At 47.7% G+C, this 23,978-nt stretch overlaps 1 protein-coding gene across 3 annotated transcripts; it reads left to right on the forward strand.

The window, feature by feature from the left end:
* Positions 1 to 1,651: 1,651 nt before the first annotated feature.
* Positions 1,652 to 22,183, forward strand: ARSL (arylsulfatase L). 3 transcript variants are annotated; one of them, XM_055564725.1, is made up of 11 exons: positions 1,652 to 1,757; positions 7,628 to 7,672; positions 10,280 to 10,429; positions 12,215 to 12,336; positions 13,419 to 13,541; positions 15,671 to 16,097; positions 16,695 to 16,831; positions 17,663 to 17,797; positions 18,265 to 18,427; positions 20,693 to 20,814; positions 21,356 to 22,183. In XM_055564725.1, the coding sequence occupies exons 2-11, from the start codon at positions 7,650 to 7,652 to the stop codon at positions 21,712 to 21,714; spliced, it is 1,761 nt and encodes a 586-aa protein (XP_055420700.1). In that variant the 5' UTR covers positions 1,652 to 1,757; positions 7,628 to 7,649; the 3' UTR covers positions 21,715 to 22,183. The 3 variants fall into 3 exon arrangements, with proteins under 3 accessions (XP_055420700.1, XP_055420699.1, XP_055420698.1); XM_055564724.1 differs by lacking the exon at positions 10,280 to 10,429 and having other exon boundaries at positions 1,657 to 1,757; XM_055564723.1 differs by lacking the exons at positions 1,652 to 1,757; positions 10,280 to 10,429 and adding an exon at positions 6,143 to 6,560.
* The last annotated feature ends 1,795 nt before the right edge of the window (positions 22,184 to 23,978 follow it).

Genomic DNA, 23,978 nt, shown 5'->3' on the forward strand with positions numbered 1-23,978 from the left:
TTTTCACCCGTTCCGGGGTGTGATAACAGTCACATTGGGCTTCCCAGGTAGCATTCGTGGTAAAGAACCTGCCCGCCAGTGCAGGACACATAAGAGAGGCGGGTTTGATCCCTGGATCAGGAAGATCCGCTGGAGAAGGGAAGGGCTACCCACGCCAGTATTCTTGCCTGGAGAATCCCCATGGACAGGGGAGCCTGGTGGGCTGCAGTCCATGGGGTCGCAAAGAGTCGGGACATGACTGAGCGTCTGAACAGCAACAAAATAACTGATTCACTTTGCTGTACAGCAGAAACTAACCCAGCGTTGTCAAGCAACTCTACTCCAATAAAAATTAATTAAAAAAAAGAAATGTATGTTCTGCCACCGTATGGAAAAATGTTTCCCCTAGCCAACAGAAAAGGGGAAAAAAAAAAAAAAAAGCATGATGCTGAAAAGGAGTTTACACAGATGGTCATGCTATTGAGACGGTAACAGGCCAGGGGTCTCCAAAGGGAGAAAAGCGGCTTCAAGAGTCAGACACTTTTTATCTCTCCCTTAAGCGGCAGGAGGAGACAAAGTTCAAGTGTCAGATTATTTTTTTCCTTCTCTATACAAAATTAAAAGGAGGTTTCTCTTAAAATTCTCTGTTGCCATGCCGACACCTGGTTCCACCGGAACTTAACTTTTCTCCAACCTTGAGCTAAGCAATGCATTTTTCTTATGGAAATGTTTTTCTTAAGATATTCGAATGAAACTATGCCTTTGCTTTGAGATTTGCCTTTCTTCAAAATGATTCCACCTAAGACTATTTTTTTTTTCTTTTCTCAAACCTTGGGCTGATAATAGCTCAACAAACCAGTTTTGGAGTCAATTGTTTTGTGGCTAAGGGATAACGCACCCTGTGCTAAGCTATCTCAAAAATGCATATTGTGGGAGAGCGGTCTGATGAAACTCCTCTTCAGCTTTGAGGTTTCTCTCTTATCTGATTAATAGCTTTCTAAGAGACATAGAATGGCTTGCTAAAAACCAGCAAAGGGTAGGGGGCACTTTTTCCTCCCCTTTCTGATATCTGTGTCAGAAGCTTTGTCTGTCTCTTGTATACGTGAACAAACCTTTGACACAGAAAAGCTCTGAGCGATCAAGCCTCATCACTGCCCCCGGAATTGAGATCCTCTAGTCCGGAGGCCCAGAATCCCCGCGTGTTTCAGGGCTCAGCAAAAACGTTTCCGTTTCAGGTGATCAAGCGTTGTTCGCACACACAGAAGGAGTTAAAGCCTCCTCGGAGCCGTCCTCTGTCTTGAGGGAAAGCACACGACATTTCAGGACTTGTGCAAGGGGGCATTTTCATGGCAACCGCCTCCCTGCTTTGGGACAGGGCCCAGCAAACGCCCCCTGTGTCTTGAGCGATGTGCCGGATGCGGTCCAGCCCTACTTGTGAATGAAAAGGCTCAGTGTTTGCAGCTGTCGGAGATCCCTTGGCAAGCGTTACCATCTTCTCAAGGAGCACAGAAGATTTTCTGTTCGACAGGCAAAAAAAAAAAAAAAAAAAAAGGACGGACGACAGGCCCTCCCGACTGATCTTCTGTGCTATTTTGCAGAGTGTAAGGCTTGCTGAGTCCGTGCACAGCCTAACTTGGTTCAGGCGGGGCCACTGTTACTCCGGAGAGTGAATCAGCCGCACATGCGTGGACCGCACGGACCTCCCGGGGTCAGAACCTGAGATCACGTCCCTGCTGCCTGCTGACCTCGGCTGCCCGGGCTCCGAGACTGTCTTGCAGGTAACCCGCTTTTCTTAATTTGTTCTCCAAGCAGCAGCCAGCCAGGCTGGTGACCCTCAGCCCACACGTGGCCGCCTGGCACCCCTCCGGAGTCTGGCTGTACTTGGCAGGCAAATTTTCTTTAAAAAAAAAAAAAAAGAAAAAAGAAAACAAAGATATCCATGTCAGATGTTGCCTCCAGGCGAGGTTTCTGGAAGGACTCCAGAATTAAATAGCGAAAGAGAGGGCTTCCCTGGTGGCTCAGATGGTAAAGATTCTGCCAGACCTGGGTTAGATCCCTGGGTCGGGAAGATCCCCTGGAGGAGGGCATGGCAACCCAGTCCAGTATCATTGCCTGGAGAATTCCATGGTCAGAGGAGCCTGGTGGGCTACAGTCCACGGGGTCGCGAACAGAGGAATGCTCTGCAGAGTAGATCTCAGATGCTAAGAGATTTCGGAGCGCAGGGGACTGGGCACTGAAGAGATGCTGAGATTCAAAACCGAAGCGGGTCTGGGAACGGAGCACAGAGCGTAGTGGAGAAGCGAGGCGTGCTGCCCGGGGTCTGGAGGGTGGCCAGAAAGCCAGGGGCTTGCAATTCCTTCTTTGCTGGAAGCGCATCAAAGGCTAAATTATAGGTACTACTTCACTGAAGGGCTTTCTTTCTCTTTTTCTGTGTCTTTTTTTTTAATGCAGATATAAATAGCAGATAACATTGTGAGAGTCTGCCATGTACAAAGGGACAGTTTGATACACGCATGTGTTGCAATATGCTTGCGTCGACGGCGATAGCGTAAACCAACACTGCTCTAGTGTGACATAGTCTCCATTGCCTTTTTGTGTGTTCAGAACAATTAAGGTCTAGTCGCTGAATAACTTTGACCCTGCTATTATCTCCGGAATGTATTCACCTACATATTTCGAGGTTGCCTCCGTAAACATCTTCCGGTTCCCCTCGGGACAGCTCAGCTGGGAGAAGGACGATGCTCCCAGCTCAGAAGCCACCCCACCACGCAGGCCACACAAGCCAATCTCTCTTCCACTCATAAGCAGAGCTCAGGGTCACTGCAAAAGCCATGCCATGTCAATGGTCACTGACTCCCCCAAGAGTCAAAACTGGGCTTCCCTCATGTCTTTATGGCTCCTCATGACCACAAAGAGGCTGCCAGGGACCGGCATTTTCACTACACATAATGTTACCCAGTCACTTGGTGACATTCAATCTTTATGGGGTATCCAGAGAAAGAAAAGTAGAAGCTCAAGGAATGATTCTCACACCAAGGGACACGATAGCCACTCATCTGTACAAAGCATCTGTTGTCACCAGATTATTTTGTGGACAAACAAACGTGTTCCTCCCTTTTCATGGAGGAGGAAGTGGCAACCCACTCCAGTGTTCTTGCCTGGAGAATTCCATGGACAGAGGAGCCCAGTGGGCTACAGTCCACAGGGTCTCAAAGAGTCAGACATGACTGAGGTACTAATGCAACACCTCCCTTCTCTTACTATTGTTTGCTACAGAGAGTAGCGTACCACGTGCTATCCTGACGCTTTCTCTTTTTTTTTTATTTTTTATTGAAGAATGATTGCTTTACAGAAATTTGCTGTTTTCTGTCAAACCTCAACATGAATCAGCCATAGGTATACATATATCCCCTCCCTTTTGAACCTCCCTCCCATCTCCCTCCCCATCCCAGCCCTCTAGGTTGAACACAGAGCCCCTGAGTTTCCTGAGCCATACAGCAAATTCCCGTTGGTTATCTATGTTACATATAGTAAGTTTCCATGTAACCTTTTTCATTTAAAAAAAAAAAAATACTGGATATATGGGTTTCCCTGGTGGCTCAGCGGTAAAGAATCCACCTGCCAATGCAGGAGACGCACGTTTGATCCCTGGGTCTGGAAGATCCCCTGCAGAAAGAAATGGCAACCCACTCTGGGATTGTTGCCTGGAGAATCCCATGCACAGAGGAGCTTAGCAGGCTTCGGCCCCTACAGGGTCGCAAAGTGTGGGACACAACTGAGCAACTAAGCAATAACAAAATATTGCATATATAGATGACATGGTCCATCCACACAACCGAATATCATTTAGGCACGTCGGGGGATTCTGTCTCAGGCTACAACGTGGGCAAACCATGAGGACATTTGGCTATGTGAGATATGCCGGACAGGAAAGGACAAATGTTGTACGGTCCAATATTCTTGCTTGGAAAATCCCATGGACGGAGGAGCCTGTTGGCTGCAGTCCATGGAGTCGCGAAGAGTTGGACACGACTGAGCGACTTCACTTTCATTTTTCACCTTCATGCATTGGAGAAGGAAATGGCAACCCACTCCAGTGTTCTTGCCTGGAGAATCCCAAGGATGGGGGAGCCTGGTGGGCTGCCGTCTATGGGGTCGCACAGAGTCGGACACGACTGAAGCGACTTAGCAGCAGCAGCAGCATGGATATAAGCAGCATAGACTCGTCCGATTCATGGAGACAGAAAGCAGGAGGGTGGGCTCCGTGGGCTGGGGGAGCGGGGTGGGCAGGAGGGTGTTTAATGGGGACAGAGTCTCGGTCTGCGGAGATGAACTAGTTCCGAATGTGGGCAGCGGGGACATCTGTACAAGGCTGTATAGCTGTGCTCACTGCCACGGCGCTCTGCATGTAATGATGGAGACAGGAAATTCTGTGATGTATGCTTGTTGCTGTTTAGTCGCCAGGTCCTGTCCGACTCTTTTCCAACTTCATGCACTGTAGCCCCGCCAGGCTCCTCTTGTCTGTGGGATTCTGCAGGCAAGAATCCTGGAGAGGGTTGCCGTTTCTTCCTCCAGGGGATCGTCCTGAGCCAGGGATCGAACTCAGGTCTCCTGCATTGGCAGGCGGGTTCTTTACCACTAGCGCCACCTGGGAAGGAATTTCATATTGATATGACATGATCTTCCATACACATCTTTTTTATTTTTAATTAGTGTGTATTTACCGCAATTCAAAGGCAATCAGGGCTTCCCTGATGGCTCAGCTGGTAAAGAATCCACCTGCAATGCAGGAGACCTGGGTTTGATCCCTGGGGTGGGAAGATGACCTGGAGAAGGGATAAGCTACCTACTCCAGTATTCTTGGGCTTCCCTGGTAGCTCAGCTGCTAAAGAATTTGCCTGCAATGCGGGAGAGCTGGGTTCGATCTCTGGATTGGGAAGATTCCCCTGGAGAAGAGCAAGCCTACCCACTAAAGTGTTCTAGCCTGGAGAATTCCAGGGACTTATGTATAGTCCACAGGGTCGCAAAGAGTCAGACACGACTGAACGACTTTCACTTTCACCAGAATTAAAAATAAGTATTAGAGATCATGTCGTATCGATTTCTTATCACTTCATTTTGCATTTTCCTTTATCCTGCTTCCTTTATGTCAGGGATCAGAAACCTCTGGTGCCTTCCACCAACTCAGCCTGTCTTTGGAAATCCAGTTTTATTGACGGACAAGCTCAGCTGTCTGGATGGTCGGGGGCCACGTCCCGCTGCAACGGCAGAAAGAAGTGGCAGAGACAAGACCACCTTGGCAGAAAAGCCCAAAATATTAATCATCACGTTCTTGATAAACACGTGTTCTACTTATTTTTTCCTCTCTTTTTCTTTCTTTTTTCGCTCACACCTCAAGTCTCGCAGGATCTTTGGTCCCTGACCAGGGATTGAAACTGGACCCAGAATTAGCAGCATGGAATCCTAACCACTGGACCACCAGAGGCGGGGGTACATGTTTGTATACTTTTTTTTTTTTTTGAGGATGTTATTTATTGATTGGACTGAGCTGGGTCTTCATTGCTGCTCAAGGAGTTTTCTCTAGTGCCAGCGAGCAGGGGCTCCTCTCTAGCTGTGGTCTGCGGGCTTCTCACTGCAGTGGTTTGTCTTGTTGCTCAGCACGGGCTCCAAGCTTCTGCAGCTGCAGCTCGTGGCCTCTAGAGCACCAGCTCAGTTAGTTGCTGCTCTGAGGCACCTGGGATCTTCCTGGACTAGAGAACCCGTGTCTCCCTCTCTGGCAGGTGGATTCTTTACGACTGGGCCACTGGGAAAGGCCTTACATTCTTTTTTTTTTTTTTTTTCCAAGTCACATCAGGACTCAGACACAAAAGGCAGAAACCCCAAACCAGCTGGTTTATTTTTTCCTGATCAAGATGAAGGAGAGTTCCAACCAGGAAATACCCACTCCAGCCTTCTTCCTGCAGTCTGGCGCCAAGGACATTGTTCGGACAGGCTTGCCAGGTGGCTCAGTGGTAACCAACCTGCCTGCCGAGCAAGAGATGCAGGCGTCCTGGGTTCGATCCCTGGGTCGGAAAGATCCCCGTGGAGGAGGGCACAGCCACCCAGAGCAGTATTCTTGCCTGGGAAATCCCAGGGACGGAGGAGCCTGGTGGGCTGCAGTCTGTGGGGTTGCAGAGACTGGAGTAGGACTGAGTGAGCGCTCACGTTGTTTGCACGCTGGCCCCATCTGATCCAAGGACCTACCTCGGGGGCATCCGGGGCCTCGTCAGACTGAACACGCCTCCAGCCTGCTGCGGGACTGGAACATCGGATTCGTCCCGAGTTTGTGTAAACAGGACCGGTAAACCACAACCTGGGTGAGGTCCGAGGATTCTAGAACCTTCGGGGGAAACGCAGCTTTGCCGGCTGTTGTCGTTCACTCTCTGAGTCAGGTCCGACGCTTGGGACCTCGTGGACTGTAGCCCCGCCAGGCTCCTCCGTCCGTGGGATTCTCCAGGCGAGAATACTGCAGACGGTTGCCATTTCCTCCTCCAGGGGATCTTCCTGACCCAGGGATCGAACCTGTGTCTCCTCATTACCAGGTGGGTTCTTTAACTACTGAGCCACCAGGGAGAACCTTGCCTCTTTGAGGCTCCATATGTGAGCCTCAAGGTCCGTCTGGACCGAACCAGGCTTCCAGCAGCCACGCCTGAATCCAGAACGCCTCGGGAACTTTCACCGCAAGGGAGAAAACGTGGTCTGTTTTGGGGCCTCAAAAGCAATCACCCCCTCTGTCCTAAGCTACATCTAACGAAGTGCACGTTCTGCATTCTGGAGACAGGGTCCAGTGTCTGTAAAGCTGCTTCTGTAGGGAAGAGCACTGCTTTGGTTCTTTGTTTCCAGATTAATTGCTTTACTACTTAGGGCTGTGCTGTGTCTTCTTTGCCGTATCCTAGATCACAGGCTCTAGGGCTCACGGACTGCAGTATTTCTGACTCATGGGCTTCACTGTTTATACGCAAGAGGCATCTTCCCAACCCAGGGATGGAACCAGCGTCCCCTGCATTGGCAGGTGGATTCTTTACCGCCGAGCCACCAGGGAAGCCCCTGTTTGCTTTTTTTTTGCTGTTGTTGTTTTGGCCACACTGGCCAGCATGCGTGATGTTAGTTTCTCCAACCACGAATTGAACCCACCCTCTTTGCACTGGAAGTACAGAGTCTTAACTACTCGATTGCTAGGGAATTCCAGGAAGAGCCATCCTTTGTGGGGTTTTTTTGTAATTTTCGCAGGGTATTGGCAGAATCAAATTTTTCCCTCTTGTTGTTGAAACTCTTGAGTATACTCAAGAGTGCCCTAAGCTGTGCCTCACAGGATTGCCTCCATTGCCTTAGGTTAACTCAGTGCTCTAAGCTGACTGGCCTCACAGGACTGCCTGCGTGCTCAGTCATGTCCGACTCTTTCCTCCTCCAGGGGATCTTCCCGACCCAGGGATTGAACCCACATGTCCTGCATTGCAGGCAGATTCTTTCTTTCTTTCTTTAATTTTTTTTTTTTTTTAACCACTGAGCCATTATATTCCTTACAGCATTATTATTATATTACGTACTGCATTATCAATATTTCCTTTTCTACTCCCCACGTTAGTACACACCTCTTTATTTCTTACAGGAAATACAAGGAAAGAGAGGCCATGTTACGTCTGGAACACTCTTGGTAAGACAGGGCTGTGGGCAATCGGTCATCTTCTCTGTCTGCCTCTGCGTCTCTTCCGGTCAGTTTTTCAGAATCCCTTGATAGTAAAGTGATCTTTGTCAGTTAGTCACTGATCAACGCCCCTTGGAGTTCCCTGGGGGCTCAGATGGTACAGAACTTACCCACAATGCAAATTCTGGGTTTGATCCCTGGGTTGGGAAGATCCCCTGGAGGAGGGCATGGCAACCCACTCCAGTATTCCTGCCTGGAGAATCCCATGGGCAGAGGAGCCTGATGGGCTACGGTCCCCGGGTTGCAAAGAGTCGGATGCGACTGAGCAGCTGAGCACATGTTAATAAATGTGCAACAGAACCGCTTCTGCTTTGTTTTGGGCTTTTGGCCCCCAGGCATGTAGGACCTCAGCTTCCGGCTGCTGCTGCTGCTGAGTCACTTCAGTCGTGTCCGACTCTGTGCGACCCCATGGACGGCAGCCCACCAGGCTCCGCCGTCCCTGGGAGTCTCCAGGCAAGAACACTGGAGTGGGTTGCCATTTCCTTCTTAGCTTCCCGACCAGGGATCAAACCTGTCCTCCCTGCATTGGAAGGCAAAATCTTAACTGCTGGACTGCCTGGAAAAAAAAAAAAAAAGAAAAACAAAAAATTCAAATGCCTACGAGATGTATTCAAACTCTTCTGAAATGGGATTGACACTATATGTTTTAAAAGTGTGAGTTGTTTTAGCTAAAAAAAAAAAAAAAATCAAATGCCTGTGAAAGTGAAAGTCGCTCAGTCGTGTCCGACTCTTTGCAACCCCATGGACTATACAGTCCATGGGATTCTCCAGGCCAGAATACTGGAGTGGGTGGCCTTTCCCTTCTCCAGGGGATCGTCCCAACCCAGGGATCGAACCCAGGTCTCCGGAATTGCAGGCAGATTCTTTACCAGCTGAGTCACAAGGGAATGTATTTGAGCCACAAGAGATGAATTCAAACTCTTCTGAAACGTGATGATAATATATATTTTTTAAGTGTGAGTTATTTTTAACTATCTGAAATCTGAAATAGGTTGATAATATTTAAACAAATAAAAAAGAGTATGAGTGTTTTTAACTCAAAAAAAAAAAAAGGAAAAAAATGCCTAAGAGAGGTTTGCAAATTTTTATGAAATGGGATGATAATTTTTTTTAAGAGTGAGTTGTTTTTAACTAAAAAAAAAAGAAAGAAAAAAAAAGTCAAATGCCTCAGAGATATATTCAAACTCTTTTGAAATGGGATGATAATATATATTTTAAAAAGTGTGAGTTGCCTTTCACTAAAAAAGATAAAAATTAAATGCCTAAGTGGTGTACTCAGGCTCTTCTGAAATGAGATCATAATATTAACAAAGTGTGAGTTTTTTTAAACTATAAAAGGAAAAAAAAAATCAAATGCCTAAAAGATGTATTCAAATTCTTCTGAAATGGGATGATAATATTAAAAAAAAAAAAGTGTGAGTCATTTTAACTAAAAAAAAAAAAAGAGAAAAATCAAATGCTTAAGACATGTATTCAGGCTCTTCTGAAATTCGAATCTAATATTAAAAAAAAAAGTATGAGTTGCTTTTAAAAAAGAAGAAAATGCCTAAGAGATGTATCCAAACTCTTCTGAAATGGGATGATTATTTAATATAATATATATTTAGGGTTTCCCTGGTGGCTCAGCTGGTTAAAAATCCAGCTGCAATGCAGGAGACCCCAGTTCGATTCCTGGGTCAGGAAGAGCCCCTGGAGAAGGAAACGGCTACCCACTCCAGTATTCTGGCCTGGAGAATTCCATGGACTGTATAGTCCATGGGGTCGCAAAGAGAAAAAAAAGAAGAAAAATCAAATGCTTAAGACACGTATCCAACTTCTTCTGAAATTCAGTGCTAATATCTAAAAAAAGTATGAGTTGCTTTGAACAAAAAGAAAATGCCTAAGAGATGTTTTCTTCTGAAATGGGATGATAGCATATATATTATATTTAATATAATATATATATTTAACTAAAAAAAGAAGAAAAAATATTGAATGCCTGAGAGATGTATTCCAACTCTTCTGAAATGGGATGATAATATATATATATTATATTTAACAAAGTATAATATTTCCTTCTCCAATGCGTGAAAGGGAAAAGTGAAAGGGAAGTCGCTCAGTCGTGTCCGACTCTTCGCGACCCCATGGACTGCAGCCCACCAGGCTCCTCTGTCCATGGGATTTTCCAGGCAAGAGTACTGGACTGGGGTGCCATTGCCTTCTCCGAATATATATTTAATTAATATATATTATATCTAATATAATATAACATATTTTTAAAAAGAAGAAAAAAGAATCAAATGCCAGAGAGATGTATTCAAACTCTTCTGAAATGGGATGATAATATATATATTATATATAATATACATTTAATTAATATATGTTATATTTAATGTAATATAACATGCAGTTGTAAGAAGAAAAAGGATTCAAATGCCTGAGATGTATTCAAACTCTCCTGTAAGGGGATGCCCCTCTCAGAGTCCCCTGAACGAGGGCCCCCAGCTTTCCGGCTCACAGACGCTGTGTACTTGGATGGAGCCCCGCGCGCAGCCTTGTCTGGTCCTTGTCTTTCAGGAGCTGGCTGGCTCTCGCAGTCGCTGCGCTTCTGGGTGCGAAACCCTCAGCCTGCGGCCCTCCACCTGGTCCCCGGCCAAACATCCTCCTTCTGATGGCAGACGATCTCGGCATTGGAGATGTCGGTTGCTACGGCAACACCACCATCAGGCAAGGACCGGAGAACGGCTTATCTGACACCCGGGTGCAGAGGTCCACGATAAGCCATCTGACCTTTGGTCTCGGCAATTCAAACTTGAACAGAGTTGTGTCACATCCGTTCTTTGTATTGTATCGGGCTTCCCAGGTGGCTCAGTGGTAAGGAGTTTGCCTGCCAATGCAGGAAATGCGGGTTCGATCCCTGTGTCGGGAAGATCCCTGGGGGGAGGGCTTGGCAACTCACTCCAGTATTCTTGCCCAGAGAATCCCATGGACAGAGGAGCCTGGTGGGCTACAGTCCATGGGGTCGCAAAGAGTCAGACACGACTGAGCCACTAAAAACACTTCAGTCTTGCATTCTTCCCACGTCTGCACTCAGGCCAGCTCAAAGGTATAGTGTAACTGAATCCCTCTACTGTACACCAGAGACTAACGCAAATGGTGAATCAATGATACACCCATATAAAAAAAATTTAAAAATAAAAAAGACTGAGAGTCCTACGTGAGGAGTCACCCTGGACTCTCAATTCTGGATGTTCTCTTGAGTCCATCTCAGCCTCAGCAGTACAGTGTGGAAGCTTTTGATAAACAGTGCAGTTGGATGGGATTTCCCTGGTGGCCCAGTGGTTAAGACTCTGCCTTCCAATGCAAGGGACCCAGGTTCGATTCCCGCTCTGGGAACTAAGACCCTGCAGGTAGCAGGGTGTGGCCAAATATTGAAAAACAATTCTGCAGTTGATGTTTCTTTGATGGCTCAGAAGACATTTGAAGTTTTGCCATTTTTTTTGTTGTTGTTGTTATTAATTTTCAACAGAGTATAGTTGCTTTAGTTTCTGCTGTACAGCAAAGTGAATCACCATACGTATACCTGTATCCCCTCTCTTTTGGGATTTTCTTTCCCATTTAGGTCACCGTGCAGCATTGAGCAGAGTTCTCCATGCTGTGCTGTAGGTTCTGACTAGTTATCTATTTTATACGTACTATCATGCTAAGTCTCTTCAGTCATCTCCAACTCTCCGTGACCCCACGGACTGTAGCTCACCAGGCTCTCCTGTCCATGGGATTCTCCAGGCAAGAGTACTGGAGTGGGTTGCCACGCCTTCCTCCAGGAGATCTTCCTGACCCAGGGCTCAAACACGGGTCTCCTGCGTGGGCAGGTGGGTTCTTTACCAGTACCAGCACCTGGGAAGCGCATAGTATCAATCAGTAGGGTCTATATGCCAATCCCAAACTCCCAAATCATCCCACCCCACTGCCCAAACCCCTCATTCCCTCCTTGGTATCCATACGTTTGTCTCTACATCTGTGTCTCTATTTATGCTCTGCAAACAGGTTCATCGGTACCATCTTTCTAGATTCCACATATATGCGCTCATATACGATATTTTTATGTTTCTGACTCACTTTACTCTGTACGACAACCTCTAGGTCCATCCTCACCTCTGCAAAGTTGTTGCCTTTTGATCATTCCTAAGGCGGTAAAGAATCTGCCTGCCAGTGCAGGAGACGCAGGTTCGATCCCTGGGTCGGGAAGATCACCTGGAGTAGATTAAGGCAACCCACTCCAGTATTTCTGCCCGGAGAATCCCATGGACAGAGGAGCCTGGCGGACTACAGTCCCCAGGGTCACAAAGAGTTGGACATGATTGAATGAGCCCGCACAGGAACTCAGGGAGTTAATTCATTGGTAATTGCCAGGATTTCTATCAAGTAGGAAGTCACTCTGCCTTACGGAAAGAAAAACAAGCCACGTGTTGGTTTGCTGAGGATTAAGAGAGTTAATGTTTCCTTCCTCAGGACTCCAAACATCGACCGCCTTGCGGCGGATGGCGTGAGGCTCACGCAGCATCTGGCCGCTGCCCCTGTGTGCACCCCAAGTAGAGCGGCGTTTTTAACGGGCAGATACCCACTTCGATCAGGTTGGTCCTTCCGTCTATCTAATCACACTGCACAGGAACACGCTCTCTGTAACTCTTCAGGCATGAATTGTTCGGTACAGGGTCGGGAGAATGCTCCAAGTCCCCCTGTATTTTTTTTTTTTTTTAATGTTTTTGTTTAATTGTGGTCAAAGTCACATAATATACAACATCCTATCTTAACCATATTTAACCACACATTTCAAGGGCTTCCCTGGTGGCTCAGATGGTAAAGAATCTGCCTGCAATGCAAGAGACCTGGGTTCGGTCCCTGGGTTGGGGAGATTCCCCTGGAGAAGGGCACGGCTACCCACTTGAGCAGTTCTGGCCTGGAGAATCCCATGGACTCTACAGACTGGGACACGACTGAGGGCCTTTCACCCACAAACTGAAACAGTTGTCTCCATTAAAGACAAAGTTGCCATAACTAGAGAAAAGCCCGACGTCAGCCACAAAGACCCAGAGTAGCCAAAAAATAAAACAGACATAAAAAAAATTTTTTTTAAAGAAAGTATACTGAGTGACAATGCAGAGAAATAAAGCCCATGAACTCAACTCATGTTTGAAGGTTAAATTTTCCATCGCATATTGAGTCATGGAGATTTCCACCAAATACTCTGAGTTGAAATAATAAAAGTAGAGACTTCCCTGGTGGTCCAGTGGCTGACTGTACACTCAACTCAGGGGCCCTGAGTTCAATCCTTGCTCACAAAACTGAGACCCCACATGCAGAAACTCGGAGTTCACACACACAGTTAACAGATCCTGTGGGCCCGCCTAAGACCCAGCACAGCCAAGTAGGTAAAAGGAAAATATTAAGTAGGTGACTCAGGCCATAAAGAATCTGCCTGAAATGCAGGAGACCCAGGTTCAATCCCTGGGAAGGGAAGATCCCCTGGAGAAGGGACTGACTACCCACTCCAGTATTCTTCCCTGGAAAATCCTATAGACAGAGGAGGCTGGTGTGTTACAGTCCATGGCTCACAAAGACTCAGACAGGACTGAGTGACTAACACTTAAGAATAGCAGAGATGATACAGCTCGATGTCTGACTGTAACGTCTCTCTGAACACCATTCATCAAAGGTATGGTTTCCAGTCAAGGTCTCCGTGTTCTCCGGTGGACAGCGGTCTCTGGAGGACTTCCGCCCAGCGAAATAACTTTTGCAAAAATCCTGAAAGCTAAAGGCTATATCACCGGACTCATAGGTATGTACACTTTCTAAGGATTAAGCACATTACTATTTGTTTCTTCTGAAGACTTTTATACTGGACTCAGTTTAAACGATCCCAATTTTGTTGGCAACATCCAAAGAACCATAGTCAGGAGCCCAACAGTATTGAGCACATTATTTTTATAGGGACATTTAATTCACCTATGGGCTTCCCTGACAGCTCAGTTGTGAGGAATCTGCCTGCAATACAGGAGACCCCGGTTTGATCCTGGGTTAGGAAGATCCACTGGAGAAGGGATAGGCTGCCCACTCCAGTATTCTTGGGCTCCCCTTGTGGCTCAGCTGGTAAAGAATCTGCCTGCAATGCAGGAGACCTGGGTTTGATCCCTGGGTTGGGAAGATTCCCCTGGAGAAGGGAAAGGCTACCCACTCCAGTATTCTGGCCCGGAGAATTCCATGGACCAGATAGTCCATGGGGGTCACAAAGAGTTGGACGCGACTGAACAACTTTAACTTTCAATTCAACTAAAAAGTTTGCAAATGAAATAGTTGGGAAACACAGTAGAATTTCTCACTGGACATAAAGCTCCACGCATGCTGGAATGCTGCTACCCAGGTTGCTTCATGCAAAGTAGATGTGCCAGAAATATCAGCTGAATGAGATATTTGGCATTTCATACAAATTTCTGATACGTTATGATTTAAAAGCTTAGAAATTGGGCTGGGGTTAGAGTGGGAGTTTGGGATGGACATGGACACACTGCCATATTTAACAAGGAGAACCAGCAAGGACCTGCTGGACAGCAGAGGGGACTCTGCTCAATACTCTGTAATAACCTTATGATTTCCAGGGGGAAGGATGAGGGGAAGGGATAGTCAGGGAGTCTGGGATGGACATGGACACACTGCTGTGTTTAACATAGAGAACCAATAAAGACCTGCTGTCCAGCACAGGGAACTCTGCTCAATACTCTGTAATAACCTTATGGTTCCCGGGGGGAAGGATGGGGGAAGGGATAGTTAGGGAGTTTGGGATGGACATGGACACGCTGCTGTGTTTAACATGGAGAACCAGCAAGGACCTGCTGGACAGCACAGGGAACTCTGCTCAATGTTCTGTAATAATCTAACTGAGGAAAAATTTTGAAAAAGAAGAGATAACGTGCATATGTATAACTGATTCACTTTGCTGTACATCTGAAACTAACAGAACTCTGTTAATAATACTCCAATATGAAATAAAAACTAAAAAAATAAAAATATAACTGCAAATCACCTGCAAGACAGCATTGGAGGCATCACAGATGTGACGGTAACAAATTTTCAACAGCATGCAAAATCTCTCTAATGTTCCCACTAAAGCCCACATAGAGTTCTAATCTGTTGCTGTTGCTCAGTCACTCAGTCGTGTCCAACTCTTCGCGACCCCATGGAATGCAGCACGCCAGGCCTCCCTGCCCTTCACCATCTCCCAGAGTTTGCTCAAACTCGTGTCCATTGAGTTGGTGATGCCATCCAACCATCTCCTCCTCTGTTGCCCCCTTCTCCTGGCTTCAATCTTTTCCAGCATCAGGGGTCTTTTCAAATGAGTCCATTTTTTGCATCAGGTGGCCAAAATATTGGAGCCTCAGCTTCAGCATCAGTCCTTCTAATGACTATTCAGGACTGATTTCCTTTAGGATGGACTACTTGGATCTCCATCCAGTCCAAGGGGCTCTCAAGAGCCTTCTTCAACACCGCAGTTCAAAAGCATCATTCTTTGATGCTCAGCTTCCTTTTTGGTCCAACTCTCACAACCACACGTGACCACTGGAAAAACCATAGCTTTGACTAGATGCACCTTTGCTGGCAAAGTTATAGAGTTCTCAACTGAGAAACAGCAAGATGCAGGCAACTCATGGGTGTTTCAAAGGATGATCAGACTCTGGGAAGATGGGGATGGTGATTAGATATAACGGGCACCAGAAACGCGGGCACAGGAATGCCTTGCCTTGACCCAACCTGGCCAGGTTCCTTGGGAAAGAACAGCAAACACTTTCCCCTGCCCAGCTGCCTGCATCCTGACCTCATCCCACGATGGGCAAGCACGTCATACCCACTCACCAAAAGATGAAAGGAACATTGTCACATCGGCACACTTTTTTTTTCTTGCCTGTTTTCCAGGAAAGTGGCATCTGGGTCTCAGCTGTGCATCTCCCAACGACCACTGCCACCACCCGCTCAATCACGGCTTCGACCATTTCTACGGAATGCCATTCAGCATGATGGCAGACTGCGAGCGCTGGCAACTATCCGAGAAGCGTGCGGTCCTGGAGCGTGGACTCGACGTCTGCTCCCAGCTCGTGGCCTTGGCCACTCTCACACTCACAGTTGGGAAACTCACCCACCTGACACGGGCCGCCTCCTGGACTCTGGTCATCTGGTCGACCGTCGTGTGCCTCCTGCTCTTCGCCACTTCCTATTTGGTGGGCGCCCTGATCATGCACGCAGACTGCTTTCTGATGCGGAATCACTCCATTGCAGAGCAGCCCATGCGCTCTCAGAGGACGACGCCACTCATGCTCCAGGAGGTCTCATCCTTCGTCAAAAGGTGAGTGCAGAAAGGTGCTTCAGGGTGAAGACGCATCCCGAGTCTCCTTCTTCCGAAATAGGTAGGTTGTTGTTCGGTCACTCAGTCATGTCTGACTCTTCAGGGCCCCATGGACTGCATCAGGCCAGGCCTCCCTGTCCATAACCAACTCCTGGAGCTTACTCAAACTCACATCCATCAAGTTGGCAATGCCATCCAACCATCTCATCCTCTGCTGCCCCCTTCCCCTCTTGTTAATAGGTATAAAAAAAATTGAAGCTGTACTCGCTGAGTCATATCTGACTCTTTACGACCTCATGGACTATAGCCCACCAGGCTCCTTTGTCTATGGGGTTCTCTAGGCAAGAATACTGGACTGGGTTGCCATTTCCTCCTCCAGGGGATCTTCCCCACCCAGGGATCGAACCTAGGTCTCCTGTGTTGCAAGCAGATTCTTTACCAACTGAGCCACCAGGGAAGCCCGCATGGTGAAATCGTTCTGGCTCAGAAAGATGATTTTGGTAAAATGGAGGCTGAGTGACATTCCCTGGAACCCAACTGGGTCCCCTGAAACAAGTGACCAAGAAACAAGGTCAGGTGTGTTGTATCGGTTTTCAGACACAAGCAAGGACCTTTCCTCCTCTTTGTGTCCTTTCTGCACGTCCACACCCCTCTTGTCACGACGGAGAACTTCCGCGGGAGGAGTCCCCACGGGCTTTACGGGGACAACACGGAAGAGATGGACTGGATGGTGGGTGAGTAGCTTTTCTTCGTTGCTGTGCGGACACTTTAACGCCTGCTTCATACTCACCTCTGCACCCTCTCCTTTCTTCTCTATAACCTTCTTTTCCCTCACTTTTAAGCATTCACTACATTGTCCTATATCTCATGCACCCTTGTACTGCTCCTGAAATTTTTTGGAGGCTGAATGGGGCATATACAAAGAGATGTATGAATCTTAGATCAAAGATGCTTTCTGATTGTTCAGTCTCCAAGTTATGTCCAACTCTTTGTGACCCCATGGACTGCAGCACTCCAGGCTCCTCTGTCCATCACCATCTCCTAGAGTTTGCTCAAATTCATGCCCATTGAGTTGGTGATGATACCTGATCATCTTATCCTTTGCTGCCCCTTTCTCCTTTTGCCTTCAATCTTCCTCAGCATCAGGGTCTTTTCCAGTGAGTCAGCTCTTCCCATCAGGTGGCCACAGGACTAGAGTTTTAGCATCAGTCCTTCCAATGAATATTCAGGGTTGGCTTCCTTTAGGATGGACTAGTTTGACCTTGCAGTCCAAAGAACCCTGAGAATCTTCTCCAGCACCACAGTTTGAAAGCATCAGTTCTTTTGTGCTCAGCTTTCTTTATGGCCCAAGTCTCACATCCGTACATGACTACTGGAAAAACCACAGCTTTGACTACAGAGACTAGAGTACCACACTTCTATTACTGGTCACTCACTATGCTTTCATACTAAAGACCCCTTTTCATGAAGCAGTCCAAAAATTTGGTGAAAGACTGTCTTCTTTTTTTTTTTTTTTAAAGACTGTCTTCTGTTTTGACCACCTCAGACACATCTGTTCCTTGCAGGCCAGATCCTTGAGACTTTGGATACAGAAGGGTTGACCAACAGTACCCTTGTTTACTTTACATCGGATCATGGGGGATCCTTAGAGGCTCAGTTTGGAAACAACCAGTATGGTGGCTGGAATGGGATATATAAAGGTGAGAGTGAGGCATTCCCAGATGTGTGTCTACTGTCTTCGTCTCTTCCCAATAATTCTCAACCCTTCCTCTGGAATGTGGGTTTACCAAAGCAAAGTCATAAAAATCAGAAGAACTCAAATGATCACCGTGGTGGACAGAATCATGTCCCCAAAGACGTCCACATCCTTTATAGACACGTGGTTGATAGACAGAATAATGTCCCCAAAGACATCCATATACTGACCCCCGAGTGGTGGACAGAATAATGTCTCCTGAGACATTCACATCCTGACCCCAGTATGGTAGAAAACCCACAGCCAGATTAATAAGGAAAATAAAATCTGACCATGTAGGAGCTAAATATCATCATGGTTAAACAGAGAGGGACAGAAAGAGTCATTTGCAACCAACAGAAGGGTCTAGTTACCCAGGGAAGCAACCCCTGATTTTGAATCACATTCTTTCCTGTTCACGTTTAAACACAGGCGGCAAAGGCATGGGCGGCTGGGAAGGCGGGATCCGGGTCCCGGGGATATTCCGGTGGCCCGGGGTCCTGCCGGCCGGCCGCGTGATTCACGAGCCCACCAGCTTGATGGACATCTTCCCCACCGTGGTCCACCTCGCAGGAGGCCAGGTGCCTCAGGACAGGTAAAGACCGGCCCAGAGAAGGCAATTCCGTTTTGCCTAGAGACAACATGTGCGTCAAACATCACCGTCCCTTTCGTTGGGCCTAAAACACCCATGAGATCGGTACCTGGAAAAGCATTCATCATTAGGGCCTCTAGTATTTGCTTTATGGAGGACACAACATGTCCTTCTCCTGAGTTAAAAGTGGAGCCTTTTGAGTATAAGGACGATGGTCCCTGAAACACACCAATACATTTACTGACAGTTCGTCACAAGAGTCCTTTTCACGTAGCCTGGTAGGGACTTTTGATGTTTCCGGTTTGTTTGTTTTTTTTCCCCTTTAAATATTACAGAGACTTCCCTGGAAGCCCAGTGGTTGAGATTCCGTACTTCCAATGCAGGGGTTGTGAGTTCAATCCCTAGTCAGGGAACTAAGATCCTGCATGCAGCACAACACAGCACCCCCCAAAATTATAGAAAATTTGGGAGTAAAATAAAATAAAATTATTTCTTAAGCTTGCTAACATACAGATGAATACATAATTAATTTATATGATGAAAATGAAAGGATTAGTCTCCCAGTCATGTCCGACTCTTTGCAACCCCATGTACTGTCCCCCGCCAGGCTCCTCTGTCCATGGGATTTTCCAGGTAGGAATACTGGAGTGGGTTGCCCTGCCCTCCTCCAGGGGATCTTCCCAACCCAGGGATCGAGCCCCAGTCTCCTACATTGCAGGCAGAATCTTTACTGTCTGAGCCACCAAGGAAGCCCCATATTATATGATACCTATATACTATATGTATTTAGATGTATTTAATATACTTGTATATGTTATATACTTGTATATGTGTGCATGCTAAGCCCCTTCAATTGTGTCTGACTCTTTGCGATGCTATGGACTATAGCCCGCCAGGCTCCTGTCTGTCTCCAGGCAAGAACACTGGAGTGGGTAGCCATGCCCTCCTCCAGGGGATCTTCCCGACCCAGGGATCACATCCATGTCTCTTAAGTTTCCAGCATTGGCAACCGAGTTCTTTTACCATGAGTGCCACCTGGGAGCCCCTATTCATATATATATATATATATATATATATATATATTTACGCATTTGTATAAAATATGTCTAAGTATATCTCTATAGATATACATGTACATATCTATGTATATTTAGACATCTTAATGCATGGACAAAATTTTTAATGGCTTTACAGTATTCTTTCAACTAACCTCTTACAGGTGGACATTAGCCTTGTTCCTTAAAAAAAAAAAAGCAAAACCTGGCTTTGTCATTTTACTGTCTGTCGTAATTATCTTTTTAGTAAAAATCCCTACAAGTTGAATTTCTGGGTCATACTCTGTGCCATTTACAGGTAAATTTCTTGGTATATTTTGCAAATGTGTTATATATGGCCTATAGAATATATATGTATATTTGTGTATATGATATACATTGTATGTTTTTATGTACTAATATATGGTGTGTGTATACACACACACACACACACACATATATGTAGTGTGTGTATGTGTGTTAGTCATTCAGTTGTGTCCCACTCTTTGTGACCCCATGGACTGTAGCCCGCCAGGCTCCTCTGTCCATAGGATTTCCCAGGCAAGGATACTGGAGTGGGTTGCCATTCCTTTCTCCAAGGGATCTTCCTGACCCAGGGATGGAACCTGCTCCTCCTGCATTTGCAGGGAGGTTCTTTACCACGAGCACCACCTAGGAAGCCCCATATATATTGTGAGTGAAGTGCAAGTCGCTCAGTCGTGTCCGACTCTTTGCGACCCCGTGGACTATACAGTCCATGGAATTCTCCAGGCCAGAATACTGGATTGGGTAGCCTTTCCCCTCTTCAGGGCATCTTCCCAACCCAGGGATCGAACTCAGGTCTCCTGCATTGCAGGAGGATTCTTTACCAGCTGAGCCACCAGGGAAGCCCCATATATATGGTATATACGCATACGTATTTTATTATATATATTTATGGAATGATTCCAGGTCTTATGGATGCACAGCACATATTCTGTGATGAGTTAAAGGTCCAATGTGTAGAAAACCAAGCAGCTGTTTCCCAGACATTAGCCCATCCGCACATTCAGAATAAGGCTGGGCAGACCTTTGCTTCAGCCGCCTGCAGGGGGCGGGGACCCGCCAGGCTCTTCCAAACAAAGGTCCTGCCTGCAGGCGGATGTATACCAGTTGGCCGCGGGGCTCGCTCAAGGGTCTCGCCCGCCTCCCAGCGGCCCCGCCCTGAGTCCGCGCCCCTCGCTCCCACCTGCAGGGTGGTGGACGGCCGGGACCTGCTGGCCCTGCTCCAGGGGACCGCGCGGCACTCGGAGCACGAGTTCCTCATGCACTACTGCGAGAGCTTTCTGCACGCCGCCCGCTGGCACCAGCGCGACCGTGAGTCCGCCGCGCCCGGGGGCCCGGCTTGGCCTGTGCTCTCCTTTTCTGCTGCTTCACGCCTTTCTTTTATTTCCCCGAGATCGTCTTTACTTCCCTCTTGGTGGTATTTTTCTTCCGATCCCAGGAGCATCTTTTAGCTGTCAATCATCCTGCCCCGGTGGGATGGGAATGCTTGCCTATGGTTTCGTGGTTGTTTAGTCACTAAGTCGTGTCAAACTCTTTGGTGACCCCATGGGCTGTGAAGCTCCCCTCAACCCCGCCAGGCTCCTCTGTCCATGGGATTCTCTGGGCAAGAATACTGGAGTGGATTGCCATGCCCTTCTCCTCCAGGGAACCTTCCCGACCCAGGGGTCCAACACGGGTCTCCCGAGTTGCAGGCAGATTTTTTACTGTCTGAGCCACTAGGGAAGCCCACACCTGTCCCATCCACCCCAAACACGCTCAGAAGACTGGCCACCATCCATCCTTAACCTTCAGTAAGTCCACTAATTGAATCCACTAATTCAGTTAAGTTCACTAATTCTCCCCCTTCCTCCAGGAGGCGCAGTGTGGAAAGTCCACTTCACAACTCCCATCTTCCAGCCAGACGGCGCGGGCGCCTGTTACGGGCAGATGGTGTGCCCCTGCTCAGGGAACAGGGTGACCCACCACGCCCCACCGTTGCTGTTCGACCTGTCCCGAGACCCTTCCGAGGCCCACGCCCTCACGCCGGACACGGAGCCCTCGTTCCACCGGGTGGTGGAGACCGTGGCCCGGGCCGTGGCAGCCCATCGCCGGACGCTCATCCCGGTTCCACTGCAGCTGGACGCGGCGGACAACACGTGGAAGCCGTGGCTGCAGCCGTGCTGTGGTCGGTTTCCCTTCTGCTGGTGCGATCGCGACGCGGACCCCCGGTAGGAGCCCGCCTGTGATAACCGGCTCACTGGGGTCAAACAAATATAAAACATCGGTGTGAAGTCAAGTTGCCTGCCTGTGTGGGCTTGAATGCTTTCACCTAGAATCCAGGCTTGGGGTTGGTGCAGGGCGGTGGGGTGGCGAACCCTAACCCTAACCCTAACCCTAACAGGGAAACTCACATTGCGGCTGCGTTGTGCCAGATTCTTTGCGACCCCATGGACTGTAGCCCCACTAGGCTCCTCTGTCCATGGGATTCTCCAGGCAAGAATACAGAAGTGGGTTGCCAAGCCCTCCTCTAGGGGATCTTCCCGACCCAGATCCAACCGCATTGCAGGCGGATTCTTTACCAGCTGAGCCACCAGGGAAGCCTGGAAACTTACATGACCATATGTAAATTACATAAACAATAGGAATTTGCTATATGACTCAGGGAACTCAAACAGGGGCTTGGTGACAACCTCGACGGGTGGGATGGGGAGGCAGATGGGAAGGAGGTTCAATAGGGAGGGGACATATGTATACCTATGGCTGATTCATGTTGAGGTTTAGCAGAAGCCAACCAAATTCTGTAAAGCAATTATCCTTCAATTAAAAAGATAAATCAATTTAAAAAAAAGAATCCAGTACTTGTTTTTCTGTTTTGACGTTGAGAAAGACAAATATCATACATTAATGTATATAGGAGAAGGGGACGACAGAGGATGAGATAGTTGGATGGCATCACCGACTCAATGGACATGTTTGAGCAAACTCCAGAGCTGGTGATGGACAAGGAGGCCTGGCGTGCTGTGGTCCACAGGGTCATAAAGACTCGAACGCGACTGAGCGACTGAACTGAACTGAATGCACATACGTGGAATCTAAAAGATGGTCCTGACGATCCTAACTGCAGAGCTGCAAAGGAGACGAGACATACAAGACATAATTGCGGACACAGCGGGGGAAGCACGGGGTGGGACAGGCGGATAGGGTAGCCTTGAAACATATGTCCTATCCTTTGTAAGGTACAGAGCCAGCTGGAATTTGCTGTAGGACGCTAGGAAGCCAAAGCTGGCGCTCTGGGACAACCTATAGGGGCAGGATAGGGAGGGAAGTTCAAGAGGAAGGGGATACATGTATACCTACGGCTGACTCATGTTGATGTATGGCAAAAACCAACACAATACTGGGAAGTAATGACTCTCCAATAAAGTATAAGACTCCAACGCTAAAATGTACAAATGAACTTATCTACTCAACAGAAACCTGAGTCTGATGCCTGGGTCAGGAAGACCCCCTGGAGGAGGAAATGGCAACCCACTCCAGGATTCTTGCCTGGAGAATCCCACAGACAGAGGAGCCTGGTGGGCTACAGTCCACGGGGTCGCCAAGAGTCAGACACGACTGAGCCGTGAACTCACACACCCACACACAGAAACAGAGTCACAGGTGTAGAGAACAAACTTTTGCTTACCAGCGGGTAAGGGGTGGACAGGACATACTGGGAGATTGGAATGGACACATACAGACTACGATGTATTAAATGGCTTTCTCTTTATTTTTTGCTATTCAGATATAATAGTATATTTTGAAAGGCAAAAAGAATCTAGATCTAAGTTTTTGGAATTAATATGCACATTCAGAGGAACTGTTGTTAAATGGCTTTCTATGGGGCTCTGGTGGTGAAGAACCTGTCTGCCAATGCAGGAGACGTAAGAGACGCAGGTCCTATCCCTGGGTGGGGAAGATTCCCTGGAGAAGGAAGTGGCGAGCTACTCCATCCAGTATTGCTGCCTGGAGAATCCCATGGACAGAGGAGCCTGGCGGGCTATACAGTCCACGGGGTTGCAGTGTCGGACACAATCAAAGCAATTTAGCACACATGTATTAAACAGATAACCCGTGAAAACCTACACAAGATTGTACATCAACTCTAGTCCAATAACAGAAGACTCTCGAGAGTCCATTGGACAGCAAGGAGATCCAACCAGTCCATCCTAAAGGAAATCAACCCTGAATATCCATTGGAAGGTGTGATGCTGAAGCTGAAGCTCCAATACTCTGGCCACATGATGCGAAGAGCTGACTCATTGGGAAACACCCTGATGCTGGGAAAGATTGAAGGCGGGAGGAGATGGGAGTGACAAGAGGATGAGAGGGCTGGATGGATATGAGTTTGAGCAAACTCCGGGAGCTGGTGAAGGGCAGGGAAGCCTGGCCGTTCTGCTGCACCCCCACTTTGGCCCCTGTCTCATGGGCGTGCCCGCCGCCAAGAAAGCGACCCA

This window comes from Bubalus kerabau, chromosome X, assembly GCF_029407905.1.
Source record: "Bubalus kerabau isolate K-KA32 ecotype Philippines breed swamp buffalo chromosome X, PCC_UOA_SB_1v2, whole genome shotgun sequence".
NCBI lineage: Eukaryota > Metazoa > Chordata > Mammalia > Artiodactyla > Bovidae > Bubalus > Bubalus kerabau.

Coding starts and splice junctions, on each gene's coding strand:
- ARSL (XM_055564725.1), top strand. CDS start 7,650: ATGTTACGTCTGGAACACTCTTG. Junction 16,832..17,662: donor AGAGATGGACTGGATGGTGG/GTGAGTAGCTTT, acceptor TGTTCCTTGCAG/GCCAGATCCTTGAGACTTTG. Junction 18,428..20,692: donor GGCCAGGTGCCTCAGGACAG/GTAAAGACCGGC, acceptor TCCCACCTGCAG/GGTGGTGGACGGCCGGGACC.